The sequence below is a fragment of the Thermobia domestica genome, unplaced genomic scaffold (assembly GCF_964235325.1).
Source record: "Thermobia domestica unplaced genomic scaffold, izTheDome1.hap1.1 HAP1_SCAFFOLD_160, whole genome shotgun sequence".
NCBI classification, from domain to species: domain Eukaryota; kingdom Metazoa; phylum Arthropoda; class Insecta; order Zygentoma; family Lepismatidae; genus Thermobia; species Thermobia domestica.
In genome coordinates, this window is record NW_027655903.1 from 442505 (window position 1) to 466350 (window position 23846).

At 36.9% G+C, this 23846-nt stretch overlaps 1 protein-coding gene across 1 annotated transcript in view; it reads left to right on the forward strand.

Moving 5' to 3' along the window:
* LOC145676478 (uncharacterized) overlaps nt 1–23846 on the forward strand; it is a gene marked incomplete at its 3' end in the record, with an annotated part of 259061 nt that overhangs the window by 227579 nt on the left and 7636 nt on the right. Inside the window, exons 3-4 of the mRNA XM_081747284.1 lie at nt 8177–8324; nt 22372–22463. Coding sequence (XP_081603410.1) covers nt 8177–8324; nt 22372–22463 — 240 coding nt within the window. The remainder of the gene's footprint in view (nt 1–8176; nt 8325–22371; nt 22464–23846) is intronic.

A 23846-nucleotide genomic window follows, 5' to 3' on the forward strand; every position in this document is an offset into this window, starting at 1 on the left:
TTATAAATACGTATGTGTAATGAATCTTAGGAAACTATGATTGAACTAAATGCCTAAATGCCTGCTGTATTTTTCAATAAATCAATAAATATTACCTTGTCTTCAATGTCGCCCACAGTCTGTAAGCAAGAATATATCACTTTGTATGGCATTGAGAAACAGAACAATTTCAAGATTTAAAAAAAAAAAAAAAAAAAAGACTTTCATATTAGATATAAAATTAGTGTAAAATGTATAGATTAAATTCCTTTTCATATTTCAATATTAAAATATTGAAGTTTATATATGCAATTGTATTTAAAGGAAAAAGAAAAATAAAAGTAGTAAATAAAAAGTTATATTAAAGAACGGACACATTTTATCAAAGTAAATATTTTCAGTGCAGTGATGCAATTTTTCGTTTTACAGTGTGAAACTCCGGTCGACTTCAACTGGAAGTACGGAGTACATATATAACTTTTGATTTTAATCTAATCTAATCTAATATAGATAAAATAAAAAGTTTGTTTGTATGTTTGTCTGTGTGCGGCCTGGGGACCAGACGATTGGACCGAGTTACCAAATTTTGGTCATGGGTGCCTTGGTTCAGGCCCCAGACCAAGACAAAGCGTTTTTTTTCTTTAATTTGAACCAGGGGGTCTAGGGGAAGCGTTTATCGGGACGTGTAAAAGTAGTAGAAAATGACTTATATTGGTGTCCAATTCATAGTTTTCGCGGTCGCTCAGATCAATGGTGAAACTCCGATCGCATCACCCCATTCGGCAGCGGGCCACGGGTCACCGGGAGGATAACGAAACATGTAAAAATAATCCAAAATGACCGATATTAGTGTCAAATCTATAGGTTTTGTGGTTGCTGAGATCAGTGGTGACACTTCCATTAACGATAACTTGAAAATTCAGCTACCATTGTATGCGGGCCGGGACTCATCTGCAGGTAAGGGTTACTCAGACATGTAAAAATAATTCAAAAGGATAGATATTAGTGTCAAATCCATAGTTTTGGGGGTCGCTGAGCTCAATGGTGAAACTCAAGATCTTGTTAACTTTGAAATTTAGCCCCTATAAGCTAAGGAACGGAGGACCATAATGGAGGGGTCATCGAGACATGTAAAAATAATCCAAAATGACATATATTAGTGTCAAATCCATAAATTTCGCGGTCGCTGAGATGAATGCTGATTGTCCTCATCAGCTGGAGGCCAGAGGCGTTTTTTTTTTTTTTTTTCAAAATTCGAACCAAATGGTCTTAGGGACGTTTACTGGGATATGTAAAAGTAGTAGAAAAAGACCGATTTTTTTTATTTCGTTCAGTTTGTTTACATAGATATTTTATTTGATCCATGCGAAGAATGGGTATATTCAGCTAGTAGAAGAGCATGCGTGAAGATAGAAACAGTTCCTCGTATGCTAAATCAACATCAAAAACGCATTACTTGGTATTTCTTTCTGCTTTACTTCTAGTATGAATATTAATATTGAAACAGAAGTACAAATTGAGATCCATCACCTAGGGCACCGATCCTGGGGGGAAGCGGGGGGCCGGGCCCCCTATTGTATTTATGAATATACAATATTTGGCATAATTTGAATGCAATTTGTCTTAAAATCCTCATGTAATATACCTTCTGCATCTGAATGCCCCCCCCCCATTTACAGAGACATCGGCGCCCTTGTCCATCACTGTCGGTTGCAATAAAGAATTAAAATCAGATGGGAAACATACGCTTGCGTTATCTGAATCCATTTAGAATAATAAAACTGTTTGTCGCTATATATTTCAATTTTAATCCATTATGCGATCAGTGTTGTAACCACAAATCGTAAATTTTCACCACTTCCGGTTTGAATACTCATTGCTGGGACGCAGAATCTCATGTTGAAAAACCGTTGTCGATATATCTTAACGTTTTTGCTCTATAAAAAGAAGTATTGAATCCGGGAACACTAGTAAATTTCACTTCCGATTTTGGTAGACTGTTTCGGGTGGTTATGGTATGTTCTCTTGAGACACTGAATCGATTGTTTTTAAAAAAAAGACCTTCTTGCTATCTATTACAGTTTTTGTTGCATGAACACCAACATTGAAACCGGAAACAGTTTGTTTCTACCACTTCCGGTATGAATAGGCGGTTAACGAAGAAAAATGAAACCTATTCTTGGAACCCTGAGTCGATTGCTAAAACAATGCATCTCAATATCTTTAACTGTTTATGCTCTAGGGAAATCAGTATTGAAACCGGAAGTATCAGTAAATTCGAACCACTTCTAGTTTCGATAGAGTATTATGGGTAGTAATGATAACTTCTCTTGAGACGCTGAATCAATTGCAAAAACAGCTTTTTGATTACTTATTACTGTTTTTTCTATGAAAATCAAGATTGAAACCGGAAGTAATAGTAAATTTAAGCCACTCCCGGTTTTGATACAGTATACAGGTAGTCGTGATATGTCTTGAGACGCTGAATTGTTAAAAAAATTCTTGCTATCTGGTACAGTTTTCGTCATATGGTGATAAAAGTTAAAACCGGAAATGATTAATTTGCACCACTTCGGGTTTGAGTAGAGGCATAACAGAGATGATGGAACCTTTCCTTGGGAAGCTGAATCGATTGCGAAAAATTGCTTCTTGATATCTTTCACCGTTTATGCTCTACGGAAATCAGTATTGAAACCGGAAGTAATAGTAAATGTAAACTACTTCCGGTTTTGGTAGTGTTGTGGATAGTCATGACTTGTTGTATCGAGACGTTGAATTATTTGCAACGAGAACAGATTCTCGCTATCTGTTAACGTTTTCGTTCTATAACGATAAACGTTGAAATTGGAAATGGCTAATTTGAACCATTTCCGGTTTGAATAGAGACTTAGCAAAGGAGATGTAACCTATTATGGGGACGCTGTGTCGATTTAAAAAAAAAAAGAACTGCTTCTCCATATTTCTTAACGTTTTCGCTCTGAAACTTGTCGACAGACAGACAGACAGACCTATGGACATTAGCATTATATAAAACTTCCGATACGTGTGCGTACGGTTGCATAGTTTGGAAGTAGAGTAATATTTATAACAATATGCCGGTATTTCATCTGAAAATAATAATAATAAGTGCTTTTTCTGAGAAAAATGCCGGTATTCACTCTGAATATGTTATTACAGCAACTTCTACGTTTTAACATGTCCTGACATACCATCATTTCTAATTTCATTTGTCATATTGTTAATGCAAATAATATTAATGCAAATATTTGCAGGATGTACAATATAAATAATGGCTAGAGAAATACCTATAAAAACTTTAAGAAAAAGTGCGGGCACGATATAACAAAGGTTCCCGAACTCATGAGGTAAGCTCTCATAGAGAATGGAACTGATGCTCATTTGATATTACAGTTACAAAAATATGATCGTGACGTTGAAATAAAAAGAAATGAATTTGTATTCAACGTTCCACAATTATGCATTGAAACTAAGGAAATGATCAGGGCCGTAACTTGTAGAGGCAACTGCACCCCAGGAAATCTCCCCTACCGTTCGAGGGTGCCCGTTTTAAGACAACATTTTCTTACTCCATATACGATACGAACAGGAAATTATAAATGAAGCATCAAACAGGTTCAGTACATTACATAACAAAACAGCACACAAAAGGTCAATAAAACAAACAAACAAAAAAAAACAAAAAAAAAAAAACAGTCGTGAGCCCTTTACCGTAAAAAGTATCTGCTATTAGGGGCCCTAGAAATAATATTTATTCGTATGGCTTTGAGATTTGTCAATATTGTCTCCTAAATTAATTTGTCATGTATGAAACGGGTCCAGGAGCGTAACTAACGGTCCCGCAGACCTTGCCGTGCGGGAGGGCCCACAAGCTCCGGGGGTCCAAAAAGAGTAAGAGAAAGATGGAAAGAGGGAGCCTAAAAATCAGAAAAAAACAACTTTTCTAGGGGCTCAAATACGCGTATTAATGTTAGCTCCCCCCCCCCCCAGAAAAAATCTAAGTTACGGCTCTGGAAACGATGATGATGATGGTGAATGAAATAGAATGTAGAAAGTGGAAGTAGTGTTCTTCACGATATGATACGATATAAGAAATTAGGTTTGTCGTTTCGTCTCTAGCCTATTCTCGATAAGTTTTCCTTGAAAATTTCCCCGTCTCATTTTTAAATTTATGTACAAAATTCATGCCTTATTCGTATTTTTGTTAATTTCATCTAGCTGTTATTAGAATCCTTTCGCCTCACGGGACGTTGAAGAAAAGGTGTTATATAACAACTTTTAAACCACATTTATTATTAGGCTGTTTTGTATAATAGCTTTTGTATCTTCAAACACTGGCCCAAATCACGGGGGGATGAGGGGGACATGTAGGCCTACTCCCAATCTTGGAACTGGGTGGGGGACTCTCCCCCCAATAATCCGATTTGAAATGTGATTTTCATCTACATTGTGGATGTGGATTATTGCGGATGCCTTAGTAGAAACATACCAATTATAAAGATGCATATATTCCGATTTTAGAATGTGTTCACGGCACTGATTTGTAATACTGATATGTACCACTAATTCATCTACATCGCCTGATATATAATATACAACAGGTTCACCTCAGAAATCAGATTCATCTACCCTAATATGAGTCTCATTCAATCCCCCCCCACCTTCAAGAATAGACCTCAAATCTGCCCGCCTCCAATGTTGAAGACAACTCTGCTCCCTGATCCTCCACAGCATTGTTTTTCAACTTCATAATATTTTTGACCATTACTAAAAAAAAAAAAAAAAAAAAAAAAAACATCTTATCACTCGAAGGTTAAAGGAAAATCATTTTTGCCTTTTTTGGTCAGTATTAATTTTAATTGTAATTTTATTCTATTCCATGTGATTTATTAACCATTGTCTTCTACAAAAATAATATATAGGAATGGGCATGGGAAGGGGGGCCCAAAATAATCTTGCGGGGGAGCCCGACATTTTTGCGTTACGCTACTGGTCTGATATGAGCGTGAGTTTAATTGAGGTAGTTCAAAAGTGAGTACTTTTGCCGCATCTCCCTAAAAAAAAGGCGCTGTTGCTGATAATAATAATAATAATAATAATAATAATAATAATAATAATAATAATAATAATAATAATAATAATAATAATAATAGAAACAAGAGAACGACTGAGACTAGAACGGCGAACAGAAGAAGAGAGAGAACAAAAGCTACGGTACTCGTGGTGTCAAAATATGAATCAAAGACATTGAACTGATGTAACGGTGCCGAGTAATTGAAAATTGTGAAATGGAAAAGCTACTATTATTTCACACCCTCACGAACATCTTCACAGAAAGAAACAAGAAGTAAAAAAAAAAAAAAAAAAAGAAAGAAACACATGAGAAACAAGAGATAGCATTGTTTGTTTGTGTTGCATACAGGTGTTGCAGAACAGAATATGTATGTAGGTCGATGCAACACCATCATCATCAACAACAACAAACTTACCTGTAAGCCATGAGCAGTAACTTTTCTTTCTTTCTTTTCTTTCTTTCATTGAAGAAGTTACTGTTTATGGCCTTTGATTTTCATCGTGAGCTGAACTCTTTTTAACCGAACGTTCTATACCTAACCAAGCTCTCAAGGTGATTTCTTAGTAAAACTTAATAATTACATGTGTTGCCAGGTAAATTTCAACCTTCACACAAAATCAAAGTGACAAAAGCTTCACCTACACCTGCAGTCAAGTTGTGAATAGAGATAATTTTCCAGCACCTTTCGTCCCCCCCCTTCCGGTTTTGTGGAAACTTTATCCCTTTATTCCCTTCAGTGGCGTACGCGAGGGGATTTACGAGACATAACCTCTTCTTGAGCAAGATATTATGGAAAATTAAGCATTTACTATATTAAGATATGTAAAAATCACGCATAAGATTGAATGCTTGAGTCCACCCTTGATTAATTTCTGCATACGTTACTAATTCTTTTATTTTGCCCGGCTCTTCTTTCGCCTTCTTTTACTTTACACTTAAAGAAAAATATTTCAAATTTCCAAGTTATCTTGGATTAACCCTTTAACTGGTTATGACGTAATATTACGTCATGGCATATGTGCAGTGGAAACGGCTACGACATAGTACTACGTCTTGACTAAAAAGTCACTAATGTTCAGTGGCAATGACGAAGGTCTTTCCTGAAAACTTTTCTTCTTACTTTAAGTCGGAAACAAATCCATAGATGCCTCTATATGGCCATAATGCGCAAATGACATTGACTTTTGGAGTAACAGATGGCACATTATTGCTTGTAAGAAGAACATTGCTGCTGCTGTAACAAAAGAAGCAGAAACTGCATTCAAAATAGTAGCAAACGTCTTGGTGAAGCGGGGACGTCATCGTAACGTTCTTTTGTTTATTGTTGTTTGTGTGAAACATACATCATTGTTTCATAGTCCTACGGTTCTTATGGCTACGATGTAATACTGTGTACCAACTGAGGGTACACATTTCCAGAAAACTGTGCCAGTTTCAGGGTTAAATGTCTTGTATTTTGTGTGATAATTTTAATAAGATAAAGCAATTTGTGATTTCTCTGTTTCAAAGGACACAGGTGCAATTTATAAGGTTCACCAACTTCTTCACAGCCAGAATAAGATTCATGATTTGAAGGCAGAATTGCGGGCACCTTCCGTAACGGTTTGCCTCAACGCAACGCAAAATTTGCGATAATCGGCATATAGAGTATATGATGTTTTTATTTTTGCGTTGCGTTGCTGTGCACAAAATATTGCGAAAACTGTACGGAATGAACCCTTTGTTTAGTATCTTCGATTACAGATATGTGATAGCTACCATTAAAATCTTGGAACAAGCAACGTTCAGAAAAAGAAGAGTGGGCTGTCTACTTTCATAAGATAATAGGTAAATGGTTTTACCGAGGAAAAGCCTGAGTCTAGTCTTCAGAAGAACCGTTGTCGAATTTACAACATCTAGAAATTTTCAGTTTCGAGGGAATACGAAGTTCGCTCCATTGGTCTCTGTAGATGCGGAAAGAAACTTTACCATCCACGAAGAAGTTTTATCTCGAAATAGAAACGTACATCTATACAATAGAAATACTGTATATGTGTATTATAGAGGTGTAGATGGATTATATTAGTTTTCAATTAGCCAAAAGAGCAGTTGTCAAAATAGTTGAGGGAAATTGTAACTTTTTTATTTTACTTTAGTATATTTTTCCGTTTATTTTTCCTTTGTAAACTGTTCCTAAAAATCCTAACCCTTATCAATTTCCGTCCCCATCTTTTCAAGCAATATAAAGAGAAGGAAGAGGAAAGGAAAAAAGAAAAGAAAAATATAGAACAGAGAAAAAGCCATGGATGTTATAAAATAGAGGATCTGCCTATACAATAAAATTGTGAAGCTATACGTCACAGTTTCGCCATCCTTATTCCGCCCGCACCGCCCAATAAGATTACAATGTTTTGAGCCAACATTTATTGCGGAAACGAAAGTAGCCGATCAGACGTACCGATGCTCTTTTTTTTCTTTTATATATGGAATTTGTTGTTAGTATAAAAATAATGACTGCTTATTTAAGTAGTCAAATATTTTTTAGATGGTCTTTCGTTCTACCTTTGCTCGTTGAAGATGACCGAATTTGTGAGCCCGGGTCTTGGTATCGAGATCAATAACTGAATATCAGCCCAGAAACCAGAAACCGGAAAGTCTGTTTGGGAACTACCCAGCAAATCTCGCAGCAGCCAGTCCTGGGCACAGACTTCAATCTAGCTCCGAGGTCCCATATGCTAAGGATCATGCCGTGATTAGTACATGGCTGCTCGCACTAGCGAGAGGCTATCTATCAGAGTTATGAAAGCAGAATATGAAGAAATGGCCAGTGCTTTGTAGTGCAAATTAAATTTCTAAATTGTCAGGGATGTGAAATTCTTATCAGTCTGTGTGAGTCAAAACATTAGTCCCAATGAGAATAGCAAGCCTTAGCATGTGTCAGAGTCCCAATGAGGGTAATAATCCCAAGCACACGAATCTAGTGAGGTTGATGAGTGCAAGATTAAGGTATCGCAAACCACATTGTGGACATTTTTCTTTACTTACTTGCTTTTATTTTGCTTACTTTTACTTACTTTTGTAAATTTCATGTATTGTTAATGCATTTTTTGTTTGGTCTTTCTGTAGGAACCAAAATTTGAAACAGTCACTAAAGAAACTGTAGAAACATTCCAAGGAGGAAAAACCCAAAGGAAAGTGGTTGAAAGGAAGACAGATGTCTTGGATAGACTTCCGGCAGAATTCCGTAAATCCCTAACCGGTCAAGAAACTACCAGTAAGTATATATATATTTTACTTTATTATTTGGAAACTTCAAAGGTACATTTCAATAATGACAAACGTGGATTTCGTTACACATTACGAAACTACGAAATAGGACTTCTATATTATCGAAATTCAATTATGAAGCTGGAGCTGATAGATCCTTCATTTACTGTAACCTAGAAGGGTGCAAGTTATTAAATCTGGTACGGGCAAATGTAGAACCTATAATGCAGCGAACGTAGAGAGTTAGTTGGAGGACATGTACGTACCCACGTCTATAGGAAATAGACTGTCATCTGGAGTGTTGACACTCCACGACGTGTGTAGAGCCTGTCTATCTCAGGTGTGCCCCCGGAAAATATGCGAAATGTACTCTGGCCTCACCCTCTGATGGAGGAAACCCTTCGTTTGCTTAGGGAAAAGAGGTGAATGATCTCAGCTGTGTTGCCAATTTGCCATTCAGCCGTTTGGTCTAGACGAGTGATGATCGTAAATCAGTTAAAATGGCTAACAAGATAGAGCACAGCGAAGTCGGTGAAATAATTCATTATGGCAACGCTTCGGCATCCTATAAATGAAAAATCTCGGCCGCAGCAGTTTGTCCCTCCTCTTTGAAGGGAGGTACAGGAAAATATTGATAATAGCGCCAGAAGGGGCACAGTTGAAATAGGAAGGCTCTATCTAGCCTCTATGCATTGGCGTCAGCAGCACATAAACTTTGGGAGGGGGAACAGCTACCATGGGGACTGGGGTGTACGGAATATTCCCAGGAAAGTAGGGGTCCTTTCCCGAATTTTTTTTTTTAAAAATAGTCTTCATACATTGCATTTTAAAGCATTTTTGACTCATGAAGCAAACAAAAACAAAAAAAAAGTTTTTATTTTGACCTTTGATAGTATAGTTTTTTTTTTTTTTTTTTTTTGCAAAATGTGGTACTAAACAAACATACACAACTTTACAGTTTCTTTATTCAAACAATAAAATGCAACCTTGTTTCACAATTTTAGTTAAGCTTAGAAACAATAGTTTTGAAAAGAGGTTTCAGAGCTATAAGCCTACAACTAATGTAAATGACGCTCCACAATGTATAGTTTAAAAATTAATTGGAAATTATGTTTCTGTTTAGCTAAACTAAACTCCTTTTGCTGTTTGCTATCTAAATAAAAACAGTTTGTAAATTTACAGTTAACTTCGCCTTCACCTTCATAGGGCCAAACAGACTTCTTTTTTTTTTTTTTTTTTTTTTTCATAAATGGAAATAAACTTTGGTACTACTTTTTTTCATATCCACTTTGTCTACCATTGTTTGTGAACGTAGCAAACTGCTACATGGTTGAGGCTCTTTTGGATCATATTTAACGTAAAATACTTGAAATATTGGGGGGACGAAAACCATTTTACAAATATTTGGAAGAGGCACGTCCCCGGTGGGATTGACGCCCGTGCTTGTACAGTCCGCTGCAAAAAACCTGCAACATGAGCATGTAAGTTTATTGTGAAACTGCGCCTAACAGCGCAGGGAATCAACATAACGTCTAAATGTCTCGAATCACGTTAGGAAAAACTTCGGTGTCCTCCCCTACATACTTATTTTGGAGTAAAAGACTTCGTCGTTTCACAATAAACTTACATACTCATGTTGCAGGTTTTTTGCTGCGGACTGTACGTACAGCAGGACGCTAGGTATAAAAAAAATGTAGTGAGAACTGGGATCGAACAAATGACCCCAATCGCGAGAGGTTCGCGCTCTATCACGGAGCCGCTTCAGATCACAATGAGGGAAGTAAAGAAACGAATAGTTATAGGCTAACATTATATACCTGTATGTCGAGAAATAGACTAAGTAACACTGTTTTAAAAACAACAGTTTATAAAGTATTTCTTGAATGTGTTCGAGGAATAGGGATGCGCACGAGACGAGTCGATACAAGATTTTCCTGACAACATTTGAGTCGAGACACGGCTCTTCCAATAGAAAAATATACAGTTTTCGAGACGAGACATCACTTTTACCCCACCCAAAGTTTTACAACACATTTTCGAGAGGAGACAGCCACAAATCTTGTCTTGTGCGCATCCCTATCGAGGAAATGCCATAGCTTTTTAGGTAGAATTAATCAATCAGCTTGTCTCAAAGACAATAATACTTTTTTTTTCTTTTTCGCATATCCTTTTTAACAGCATCGCACTGTAAACCACTGAATACAAACAGCAATAAATTGTAACAACTGACAAGTTATCAACATATAGGCCTATATTTTAAAATATATTGAAAATGAAAATCTGTAGTCTCCGTAGAGAAGTGAATATTTAAAAAAACAATTTATTCATAGTTTGTATTCTGTGCTATAGCTACAGCGATAGTCAGTTGTTTCCTCTAGGTTAAGAGCTGTGCTATGCAGCTTGACATTTATACAATGGTTAAATAAATTACGCTGTAAGGGCTCGGGTCTCAACCTCTGGCTCATTAGATAATATATTGTGTGTTCTTTGTGTTGCATTTAACTTCACAAACAGTGAATTTTATAGTCTATTGTTGGTATTTCTATAAAGAAAGGAGTACTACACAGAGTGAAAGTAATTGTGTTTGACTCTTTTTGACTTTTATTTATACAGTTAGTTTTTTATGTAAGTTCATTTAAATAACCTTAATACATTCACAGGCTATTGTACGTATACTGTGTTCCAAATAAGTAAAAGTATGGTATTCTAACAGCAATAAAGAAGTACTTAATGTCTATAGATGCTAATCGCAATAGTTTTGCTCAAAAAATCTTGACCACCTCCGTTGCTCTAGAAGACGATATCCTAGGAATCGTAGTAGAAAATTCTAATTTTTGGCTTTAAATAAAGGTTTTAATTGGTCAATGAAAATCCACATTTGTTTGATTTAATTCTAACTGATCTAATTTGTCAAAGAAAATCCATATTTATTTGATTTAATTCTAACTTGGCCACGAAAATCCATATTTGTTTGATGCTAGCTGGTATAATTGGTCAAAGAAAATCCGTATTTGTTTGACTTAATTTTAATTGGTCTAATTGGTCAAAGAAAATCCATATTTGTTTAATTCTAACTAGTCTAGTTGGTCAAAGAAAATCCATATTTGTTTAATTCTAACTGGTCTAATTGATCAAATCAAGTCCATATTTGTTTGATTTAGATCTAACTGCAGGTAACAGAAGGGCTTTTCAAAGAGATGGATGGCTTTTTTTTTTTTTTTTTTAACAAGACTGTATGTATAAGTTATTTGGTAAGTTATTGTCTTGCATCCCCTCCATCTCAACGCTCGAAGCAAATGTTTGAAAATGTTAAAAGTGTCGTTCTATTATAGACTTTGTTTCTGAGTCATCCAGGAGAAAATCTGAGATATTTAATTCCGTTTCATATGCACAACTTTTGCGAACATTTGTAGAACTTCTCTATTGCGTGAGATCACTGGTTTGATCCCAGCTCACACCAAGTAGGCTTCGTGGTAGACAAACACTGCGTGCATGGATTTTCTCGGGGTTCTCCTACTTTCCTTCATTCCATCATTTCGTAGAGTAGTTACACACAGTATTAGTAATGTTGTCATGAAGAACCAGAATGCTTCTCAGTCGGACTTTCTTCCACAAAATTGTGTCCTGGAAGAATCAAAATAACTAGAGGAAAGAGATTCTGCTCCTCTGGAAAAACTATTTGCTACAGAACGATCCTGACATATAGTAATTTCTCTTAACTTCGAGGAAGCGTTAGCCAATTTCGGGTGAGGCCGGTCGTATAATGACCAGAGGTCATTTATTTATTTATTTTTATTTTATTTGTACCTATTACAATATTTGTATAAATCCCAATTACAATAGGCTTACATATTAATAAAACATCAGTGAGTATAATATAAAAAGAAAAAAAGAGAAAAAGAGAACAGATAAATAACAGTTAAAAAACACTGATAATGTAACTCTATAGCGTACAAGATAATTTGAAAATATAATATTCAACTTAAGTATTTTCACAACAAGGCTTAGTATTTACTCACACGGTGCTTATATTACAATAGATTTAATTGTTTTTATATAAGATGAAAAAGATGATGAAAAATCTAAATCAATATTGGTTGCCGATAAATTATTGTAAGTTTTACACATTCTCATTAGCGGTGAATTCAAGTATGCTTCGGTTTTAGCTCTTGTAAGATGGAATGGCGCCCTGTTACGAAGATAGGTATTTTTTTTTACATTAAAATGTAATTTACTCAATAATTCCGGATTATCTACAGTACCATTTACTAACTTGAACAAAAAAAAGTAACAGGGAAATCTCCCGTCTTACAGATAACATAGAATAGTTAAATGTATTTAATAATTCCTTATAAGATGTTTTCTCTGATGGAATTTAGCTTATAAATTTGATAATACAAATATCTCAAAAATTTCTTCTGAATACGTTCAATTTTCTTTTCATAGCACTTGTAGTAAGGCGACCATATAATAGAAACATACTCAATTTGACTACGAACCATACTGTTAAATAAGGTTGTATAAGCTTTAATCTGTTTAAACTCCCTTGTATTTCGTATTAAAAAACCAAGAGATTTAAATGCATCGTTGACGATATTGTCAGTATGTTGTTTGAAACATAACTTACTATTTACAAGTATACCTAAATCGTCTACTTCATACACTTTTTGTATAATGATATTGTTAATTTTATAGTCATGATCGTAATTAGAGACCTTTCTCGAAAACGAAATTGATACACATTTATTGATATTAAATGGTAACTTATTTTTAATACTCCATGCATAACAGTTATCCAAATCTGCTTGCAGTTGTGATATATCATTACTATCTCTTATCTCCTTATATATTTTCATATCATCTGCATATAATAGACATTTTGAATATCTAATGACAGTAGGTAAATCGTTTATAAATAACAAATACAATGCAACTAAGTTTCAAACCGCATATTCACTCCAGCATGTATTACACAAAGGTGTCTCCAACGTTATGACTGAGACTCAATTAATGCACTCAGGCTTTTGTCTTCTCTTAATCCCCTGCCTCCCTCTGCCTCAGCTTATCTAGTCTTCCACTAGTTAATACGCGGCCGGCCTTAGGTGGAGGAGAAGACTATGCTTCCCCGTAAATAAACCTCAAAAGAAACAGTGTTCTCGCCAGTTAACTCCATTTTCAGCTTGTGTCAGTTCAGTGGAGAAAGAGTATTCAAATACGACGATTGTTCCAGCAGTTTGCACCACCTCACTTTCACACATGATAGGAAACGAAATCAAAATGTGAGGGGGGGAGAAGGCTGTTCTGGGACACTATTTCCTAAAGGACGTACCCAGCCAGCACAAGAGTGATATGTAATCGAAATTTAATTTACATTAACTTCGGGGACCATCGGAAATATGCCTACAAGAAATATTCCGTGTGGAAGAAGTTTTTATCCTGAAGAATAATCACATATTTGAAGAAGTTTCTTCACGGCGGCCTCCGACATTAAAAACTTTTGGTTGCTATGCATATATATAGGCTATATATGATTTCGTTTTTCATTTGTTATCTGTGATGCATGTAAATGAAGCATTATCGTCAAAGGATTGTAGGATTTATCGCACTATTGCTATTCACCCGTGTTAGGATCATTCAGAATTAGAAATAAACATTAGCATTTGACGCCAAGCTAAATGAATAGATAGGCCTATTCTTGAAGCTAAAAAAGAGAACAAGTTATTTCAAGTGTTGGTATTTAAAACAAAACGCTTGAGGAAAGGATTTACAGTATATAAACGCTAAATATTTTGACACTTCACTAAGACTACAAGTTTACTGGCTTAATGAATAAGTTTATAACAAACTAAAATTACTACTTTAATCTTTATCCTTTGATACTCCAGCCACTCCTGCTGATAACTAAGGTTTTTTTTTTCTTCATTGGACTAATTTTCTTCAATACATCCAATTTGTTTATTCTGCTTATTTCGAATTCTGAATCATTCTAACAATAACGAATAAAGATAGTAAGACAAAATCTTACTGGTTCTTGAGAGAGTTTGTCAAGGAAGATCTTTGGGGGGATAATGATTCAGTATGTTAACCCTTAAGAGCCTGCTTTACTAAAAATAATGCAAAATTTACAATTTTTCTTTTGCTTGTTTATTCACAAGTGAAAGGAGATAATGATATGCAACGCACCACAATCATAGATAATGTTGTTATACAACAGAAAATATGAACCTGAAGAATTTTCAGTGTTGCCATCCATAGAAATCACAGTGTTGCCAGAATAACAATTTCCCTAAAATCTAAGTTAAAGCAGCGACTAGAAGAACGAACTCAACTGCATTTGATTACGTATCATGTTGCTTTGGTTTCCTGTGAACTGCTTTTTAAATAATAGTTGTATTTAGTTTCTAATAAACAAAATAGTTTTAACATACAGTTATTAAAACTAAATAATAATGCCATTTAAAAAGTAGTACACAGCAAACCAAAACAACACAATACGGAACCAAGTGCAGTTGAGATTGTTCCTCTAGTCGCTGCAATAACTTAGATTTTAGGGAAATTGTTATTCCGGCAACACTGTGATTTCTATGGATGGCAACACTGAAAATTCTTTAGGTTCATATTTTCAGTTGTAGAACAACTTTATCTATGATTGTGGTAAGTTGCATATCATTATCTCCTTTCAATTATGAATAAACCAGCAAAAGAAAAATTGTAAATTTTGCATTATTTTTAGTAAGGCAGGCTCTTAATCCCTCTGCACGAGAAAAATTATTTCGCCGTAAAATTTATTCCTCAACAATGGCAACACCGTATTCAATGCACACAATGCGGAACTGAAAGATAAAACAAGCGAAGGCATATGACATCAGCAGTACCAATAACAACCTCAAAACATAAGACCACTAGTCGTTTAAATACGCGGCTAATTTTGCTCGGTACTCGTGCAAGCTCATTTAGATCACTTGTAATAAATAAACCTTGTTTTGAGTATTTTTCTTTAAAAATCCGGGTACATGTCTAATTTTAAAAGGCCGCCGGAATGCATTTTGCAGAAAGAAAGATGATGATATGTCCGGAAGAAAGAAAATGCTTGATAATCCTGTATCGTTGAAATCAAATAGTATTCTTTAGATTTGTCCAGCAATGTGATTAGAGCATGACTCATTATTTTACAATTCATTTCGTCATAATTTATTTTCATAGTAATTTTAATTTATAGGTAGAACCGTTAGGAAGATAACTATCGAGTTCATGTTGGTATTATTTTTTTTAAATCTCGCATCACTGATAAGTCACTGAGCTTCCGAGCAATGTAATGCTGTGAAGGAAAGAGGTACGGAGAATGAAGCTACGTATGTAAGCGCTCTGGCACGCACTATATTTATATTAACTATGCTAGTGGCATCTATTGTGCGTTACTCAAACTACTTGGACTTGATGCTTGTGTCTCCCGTCAGTAGATGACAGCACAGAAAACATCTGATTCTCATCTCACAAGGAACCCTAGGTATCTATCAGAGCCCGATTTTCATGAAATTTTGTATATAGAGAGAGTACCTCGGGAAACTCGCACAGCCAAAATTGTAGCTGCAGAGTCCAAGACGTTGGGACACTAGGGCCCGAGAAAGATCAAAAGTGGAACCTCAGTACATTAAGGACATGGTGAGAAAATGCACGTTTTTCTTTAAAACTAATCGTTGTAACGACACGAAATGAGCATACATGGATACGAGATGGTCGATATGATCTGTTAAAAGTTATAAAAAGAATATCCACCATCTTGAAAGAGGCCATGTTGGAAACTGGTGCGATTGGTGCAAATGAGAAGAGGGTCACCCGATGCATTAATTTGAACGTAAATAGCCACAAAAACCTGTTGGTGAAGTCTGTTGTGGGATTACATTATTCCTGTGCTTCTAGTAGAGTGGTTTATGTACAAGATGAGCAAAGTGTATCTTATGACACTCGAGCAGATGCAGATTATGGAGCGCTATGAGTGGGATCAGTGGAACTAGAAAACCGAGCGAAATATAATTTTAGCACTACATCATTTGTGTCAGAGTCAACATGTAGTTGGTGTGGATGTGCTGATATGATGGGTTCAATCTTTATAATAATATCATGGTTGACATTAACTTGTAACTTTTTATTAGACTTAAATTAATCCGAGCAGAAGTCAGAACGTCATATCAGTCCACCTATAGCGCTCCATACCCTCAATCTGCTCGAGTGTCAGAGGATACACTTTGCTTATCTTGTACATAAACCACTCTACCAGAAGCACAGAAATAATATAATCCCACAACAGACTTCACCAACAGGTTTTTGTGGCTATTTACGTTCAAATTAATGCATCGTGTGACCCTCTTCTCATTTGCACCAATCGCATCAGTTTCCAACATGGCCTCTTTCAAGATGGTGGATATTCTTTTTATAACTTTTAACAGATCATATCGACCATCTCGTATCCATGTATGCTCATTTCGTGTCGTTACAATGATTTGTTTTAAAGAAAAATGTGCATTTTCTCACCATGTCCTTAATGTACTGAGGTTCCACTTTTGATCTTTCTCGGGCCCTAGTGTCCCAACGTCTTGGACTCTGCAACTACAATTTTGGCTGTGCGAGTTTCCCGAGGTACTCTCTCTATATGCAAAGTTTCATGAAAATCGGGCTCTGATAGATACCTAGGGTTCCTTGTCAGTATTATAGCTGATTTCAGACAAAAAAAAAAAAAAAAAAAAGCAACATGGGCCTACAAGGAAAATCTCTGGCCTTTGTCACTATAACATTAAGATACAATATTTTGAGTTCCGACACAGCAATTTTAAGTTATTTTTCTTGTTTTTAATTTTAGAAAGAATCATATACAGTGAAATAAATACAGTAGAGCGTCGATTATCCGAAGTAATTGGGGGACATGGGTGTTTGGAAAACTGGTTTGTTCGGATAATCGAACTGTACATGTTTATTTGCCAAAAAGAAGTACTGTAAAGTAAATTTATTCATAAAAACAGGCATCTCTTTAAGTATTACAAAGTAACGTACAAAGGCAACTTTAGTAGGAATATATAGTATGTGGTACAGTTTATTAAACAAAAATATGTACATATTACATACGCATTTTGCATGAACAATACACACAGTACACAAAGTGTGCTAATTGTTGAAACACAGCGACTGGCGGCTTGGCCGGTCAGCAGCGCCTTATGAAGGCCCCATTAGAAGCAATGTTCCGCCAGCGGTGGCTCAGTGCGGCGACTACTGTGGGGAAACTTGGTTTGGGAGTGAGGGGGATGATGGACGGTAGGGTGGGAGAGTAACAGGTGCGAGCGAGTACACAGTTCGGTTAAGTGGTCGTTCGGTTGACTGACGTTCGGATAATCGACGCTCTACTGTAATTCAAGGCATGAGCTTTTGTTCTACTTAGCACAAGGCGCCTGGAAAATAACTTTTACACCCTGTGCTTAGCCAAATTATCCAGTTAAGGACAGGAAGGCTCATTTTAACGGACATTAGCACTTGTTGAGTAATGTTTATTCTGCTTGATAAAAGAGGACACGGTGGCTCGGTGGTAGAACGCTTATCTATAGTGCATGGGGTCTCTGATTCGATCCCCAGCCACGTATGTAAGTTTGTGGTGGATAACATCGTGCTCGTGGGTTTTCTCGATGTACTTCCATATCCTCCCACTTTCTCATTCCACCAATTCCTCCATCATTATTCACTTGCTTTAATCGTCGTCTTCTTTAGCCTAAAGGTCATAATCGTAGGACGTTAAACTGAAAGATTTAATTTCATTTTTCGGTTCGATAAACTCACAGTTTTTAAAACATAATTTGGTTGTAAGTAGTTGAAAAATATACCCTGTTTTTGCTTAGTCTTGTGCCAATAAATGGAAAACACTATCATCAATACAACGAACGCCCATCATTTGAAGCAACGAATACATGGATAGATAAAATTGGCCCAACAAACAAAAGAACAATAGCTGCCATCTATTGGAAAAAGAGGCACTTTTTCTTTATCACAATCTACCAAGGATCTTATAAAATAGAGGCTCTGCCCTTACAACAAAATCTTGAAGCCATACGTCACAGTTTCGCCACCCCTACTCTACCCAATAGGATAGCAATGTTTTGAGCCAACAATCATGACGGAAACGAAAGTAGCCAATCAGATGATGGCGGAAACGACAGTAGCCAATTAGACGTGCCGATGCTCGGTTGTTTTTTGGCTTCATTGAGTTGATAGGATGAAGATACATATGGGCAGATCCTCTAGTTTATAACATCATTGCAATCTACACTAGATGAAAGCACGAGCGAATCAATGCTGCTTCCCCTTCAAGTTGAGGAGTTGAAACAAGCTATCTTGAATCTCCTATACACAGTACATATCCTTTCTCTATGTCTTTTAGCATCCTTCAAAGGCAATAGTCAGAAAGCACTCTCAACCAAAGGGGTTAAAATACAAAACATTTGAAACATTTACCATAGCATAATTTTAACCGCCTTTTAATATAATAATAATCTGTTTTTATAGTTGATGGGATATTATATTAACTCACTGAAAAACGATATCACAAAAATACTGAGAAGTATTCTGGTGTAAGTCTGATCTATATCCCAACGTTTAATCTTGTTCATTGCTTTTCCTTACTGTTAACTATTTTTTAAATATTTTTCTTAAATGAAATCTCAGATATTTCTTCTTAATAAAACAATTTTCGATTATATCGGGTGTTCCAAAAATGGCGCCCACGGAATATAGAGCACTCTTCTACAGACCAAAATAAAGTGAAAATGTTATATGATGGTATGCCCTCCAAGGCCTCCTTCAGCCGCTATGGAGAATCAAAATTTCACAATGTGGCAACGTCGCAGATTAACTTGGAGCCATAAGCCAAGGATGTTATAAAAATAGAGGATGTGCCCACACGTATCTTCATCCTATGAACTCAATGAAGCCAAAAAAACATCCAAGCATCGTTTGAGCCAGCACATTTGATTGGCTTTTCTCGTTTCCGCCATGATTGTTGGCTCGAAACTGCGATTTTAGTGGCGCGGACTGGGCAGAGTAGGTGTGGCAGAACTGTGACGTATGGCTTCACGATTTTGTTGTACGGGCAGATCCTCTATTTTATAACATCCTTGCCATTAGCTCTAGGAATACAACAACCAGTTGAATCGATTGCTACACTCATAAGTGATGCTAGTGTTAGTCAATATCGAATTTAACTGCCATCTGGAAAGAATCTATATATATCTGGTGTTGCAAAATAAGTGCTACAATTCTTGGAAGGTGACTCCTGCCACTGAGACAAGAAAAAAAAAGTTATTTTGAACTTTCGGCTATCGGACATAGTTTCGGATCTACAAGGTGCCGAAAGCGTGGGAAAATGACTTTCGGACGCCAATAGTTCGGAAACTATCCCACGTAAAGAGGGCGGGTAAAAACTCACTGAAGAAGACATACCTGCTGTATTGAATTTTGCATATTTCACAATCCTACCATGCACGCATAAGGGTTTTGATTTGATTTGATTTTAGTTTAGCGTCCCGTTCAGCAGCGAGGCTACATGAGGCGTGGACCTACTGATTAACGTGGAATCCGAACCACATGAGCTCCCACCGGGAATCGAACCCGGGTCTCCCACGCCAAAGGCGGGTACGCTAGCCGCTTAGCGACGAGAGAGTTCGCACGCGCAAGGGATTCCCCAAAGAAACGTAGGGAGTGCCGGTAATCTGCCAAATGAAAATTGGACTAAATGGATATGAATTGATAGGGTTTCTACCAGGTAACAATAATTCTTTTGTATTAAGTCGATATCTGGAAGAAATACAAAATGGCGGACACCTTCATGACCGTTGTGTATGGTTCCATAATCGCCAGGTACGGATTCTGGCCAACAGTGACGTTCTGAGTATTAAGTGTAGCGAATTTGTGCTCAAATGCTCTAGAAAGATACCTGAAGTGTCGGTAGAGCACAACAGATGAAGCAGGGGGATTCACATGTGTGGAAACACGTAACGACAAATGTCCAGAAATGCACTCGTACTCAGTAAGCGTGAGTTCAAAGCGTCGGAAATGTAAAAGATTAGCGTCAAGAACATGAAAGCCATTTCAAATTCACCAATCATATTTCCTCAAACCGATGCAATATGATCTGCACGGTTGCATACCAATAAGGATGTAACAACTGACGCCAAGTTGAAATTGTGCAAGGGGACTCACAAAGAAACTTGGTAAACTAAATGAATGTCACTATTGGAATCGCATGATCGATATTGAAATGTGGCCAATGTGTGTGTTGATATCGACATGTAGCTAATGGACAAATGTCAACATGTCCCACTACTGCTGGGACACCGTCCTACGTGCGAAAAATAACTACTTGGGTCTTGAATCTGAGGCCGTGGGCTCCCAGTAGGATTGAAAACTGCAACCACGCGAGCGAAAGCGAGTTCTCTAGCCCCGAGGCTCGAGGGAGCCTCACTTTCTCTGTATTCATTTCTTTGAGGAGTACAAACTTTGTTTGGCAAGGGCTCTTGTACAGCCTCCCCACATGCTTGTGTGTTTCATTTTGTTACTCCTACTGCACAGTTGTAAACAATCAGAGATTTAAGACGTTTCTTCCTATTTCTCATGTCGTTTTATTTACCATATGTATGGTGTTCCAGCTGTAGTGTTACATGTGTCAAATTGGTTCATTTTCGTCTTTGTCTTGGCATGTACACTGTGTGTAAAATACGAATTTCTGGAGGTATTTTCCTATATTTCGAGTACGTCATATGTCCCAAAAAACGTGGGACATGATACAAGTTTGTTATTTTCACGCTCTATCAGAATTTGAACCATGGATTAAGAGATTTCTTTTCATATGTGTCAACTGTGGGACAGTGTCCCAAACAAAGAGGGACATTGATACAATCATGTTCTTGTTACGTTCTACCAAAATGTGCCCCAGATGTAATAGCAGAATGTACAACATTATTTTTCTAGTTTTCGCACCTGAGACGGTGTCCCAGCAGTAGTGGGACATGTTGACATTTGTCCATTAGCTACATGCTGATATCAACACACACATTGGCCACATTTCAATATCGATGATGCGGATCCCACTAGTGACATTCATTTAGTTTACCAAGTTTCTTTGTGAGTCCCCTTGCACAATTTCAACTTGGCCTCAGTTGTTACATCCTTATTGGTATGCAACCGTGCAGATCATATTGCATCGGATTGATGGAATATTATTGGTGAATTTGCAAAGGCTTTCATGTTGTTAACGCTATTCCTTACAATTCCGACGCTTTAGACTCACGTTTACTTAGTATGAGTGCATTTTTTCTGGGCATTTTTCGTTACGTGTTTCCACACATGTCAATCCCCCTGCTTCATCTGTTGTGCTCTACCGACACTCCAGATGTCTTTCTAGAGCATTTGAGTACAAATTCGCTGGCGATTATGCAACCACACACAACGGGCATGAAGATGTCCGCCATTTTGTATTTGTTCTAGATATCGACTTAATACAAACGAATTATTGTTTCCTGGTAGAAACCCTATCAATTCATATCCATTTAGACCAATTTTCATTTGGCAGATTATCCGGGACTCCCTACGTTCCTTTGGGAATCCCTTGCGCGTGCATGGTAGGATTGTGAAACATGCAAAATTCAATACAGCAGGTATGACTTCTTCAGTGAATTTTTTACCCGTCCTCTTTACGTGGGATAGTTTCCGAACTATTGGCGTCCGAAAGTCATTTTTCCACGCTTTCGGCACCTTGTAGATCCGAAACTATGTCCGATAGCCGAAAGTTCAAGAGAACTTTTCTTCTTGTCTCAATGGCAGGAGTCACCTCCCAAGAATTGTAACACTTATTTTGCAAGACTATATATATATTAACATTTACAATAATGCTCTGTGTCCGTGGGCGTCATTTTTAGAGCACCCAATATATCTGTATTACATAGTAATTCTATTTTGTTCAATAATAGTAATTATTTGTATTTAAAGTGCATTATATCAGATTTGGTTTATGATTCCAGCCAACCCAAGAATATTATTGAAGTCAGGCCTTATCAAAACAAACGAAAGATCGCCGAGTTATTCACCGCACAGAGACAGCATAACAAGCGAGGTAAGAGAAATCATTTATTTTCTTTGAGTTATTATTATTTACATAACCGAGTTGTTAACGGGGCTGTCTTTTGAACGAAAATTCTGAGTATTCTCAGTACAGTAAGTTTAGCTTTGCAATTCGAACACACGATGAACAAAGTTAAAGCTGGTGTGAACCTGCGCTATGTTGGTTTTTAGTCCATTCATTTACATGGGGCAGTACTGTTTTTTCTTCTTTCGAATCAACGATAATTTTAATGGATGATTTTACTAACTTGTCCTACACGTCTATTGAATACGTCACGCTTTATAAAAATGAATTTTGGTAGACAAACTCCGTGTACGTAGCTTTTCCAAGGTTCTCCCACTTTCCTCATTCCATCACTTTGTTCATTGTCATCACCGTCTTCCTTAGCTTGGTTCATAATCGCGAAACGTTAAACTAAAAGAAAATGAATTCGTACTATACAGTATAGACCAAATATCAGGTGACAATACTTGTACAGAAAAATGCTGTTGGGTTGGGAGCTCACATTATCCATAAAGGATGATTGGGATGGGAAAACCTCCAAAACAAGTGGTGGTACCCACCTTGAATATCAGTTTTTTTTTAAATAGGAAGATCGGGATTTAACGTTTTATATGGAGTTTTTATTTTCAAAAACGTAATGCCACTGTTCGTCTTGTTCTATCATTAACTGTTTACTAATTATGGCTTGTTTTTCCCTGTTGATCTTTTCACAATACATTAATGTTTAAAATGACCACTTTTTCCAACAATGGTGATTGCCACACGCCTCTTCCACTCTTTGTGCACAGTTTACAATGTCTGAATTCACGGCAGCACATACAGCCTCAATTTGCTGCACCAAATACCGTAAATTTCGGGGCTTGATGGAGTATTCTATGAGCCTGAGGTGTGAGGAGTTAGAAGTCCAAATGCGTGAGATCTGGAGAGCGTGGTGGTTACTCTAGGCCCTATTCACCAAACCACCACGCTCCAAGGCCCTATCCACCTCTCAGGAAGCTCTTGATCCAAGTAGTTCCACACACCGCATCTGTAGCGAGGAGAGGCTTCATTTGTTGGAAGAACTTTGGGCATGAGATGTTCTCCGTTGAAACTGATGTCAGGAACTCCTCATCGAGTAGTCACAGGTATTGGTCGGCGTTCAGCATACCGTAGGTGAAGAATGGGTCAGCAATCCTCATGCCTAAAATTTTACACCAGACCATAACCTTTTCGCCAACAACCATCCATGAAATATCTATCCAATGTATGTTGCTGTCACTAAAGTAGTGTTAATAGTCATTCGACCAACTCCATCTGACGGGATGGATCGTCTTCTGTCAGAAGCTTGTGCATCTGGATTTTGTATAGGCGCCACTTGTTAACATAAAGTAT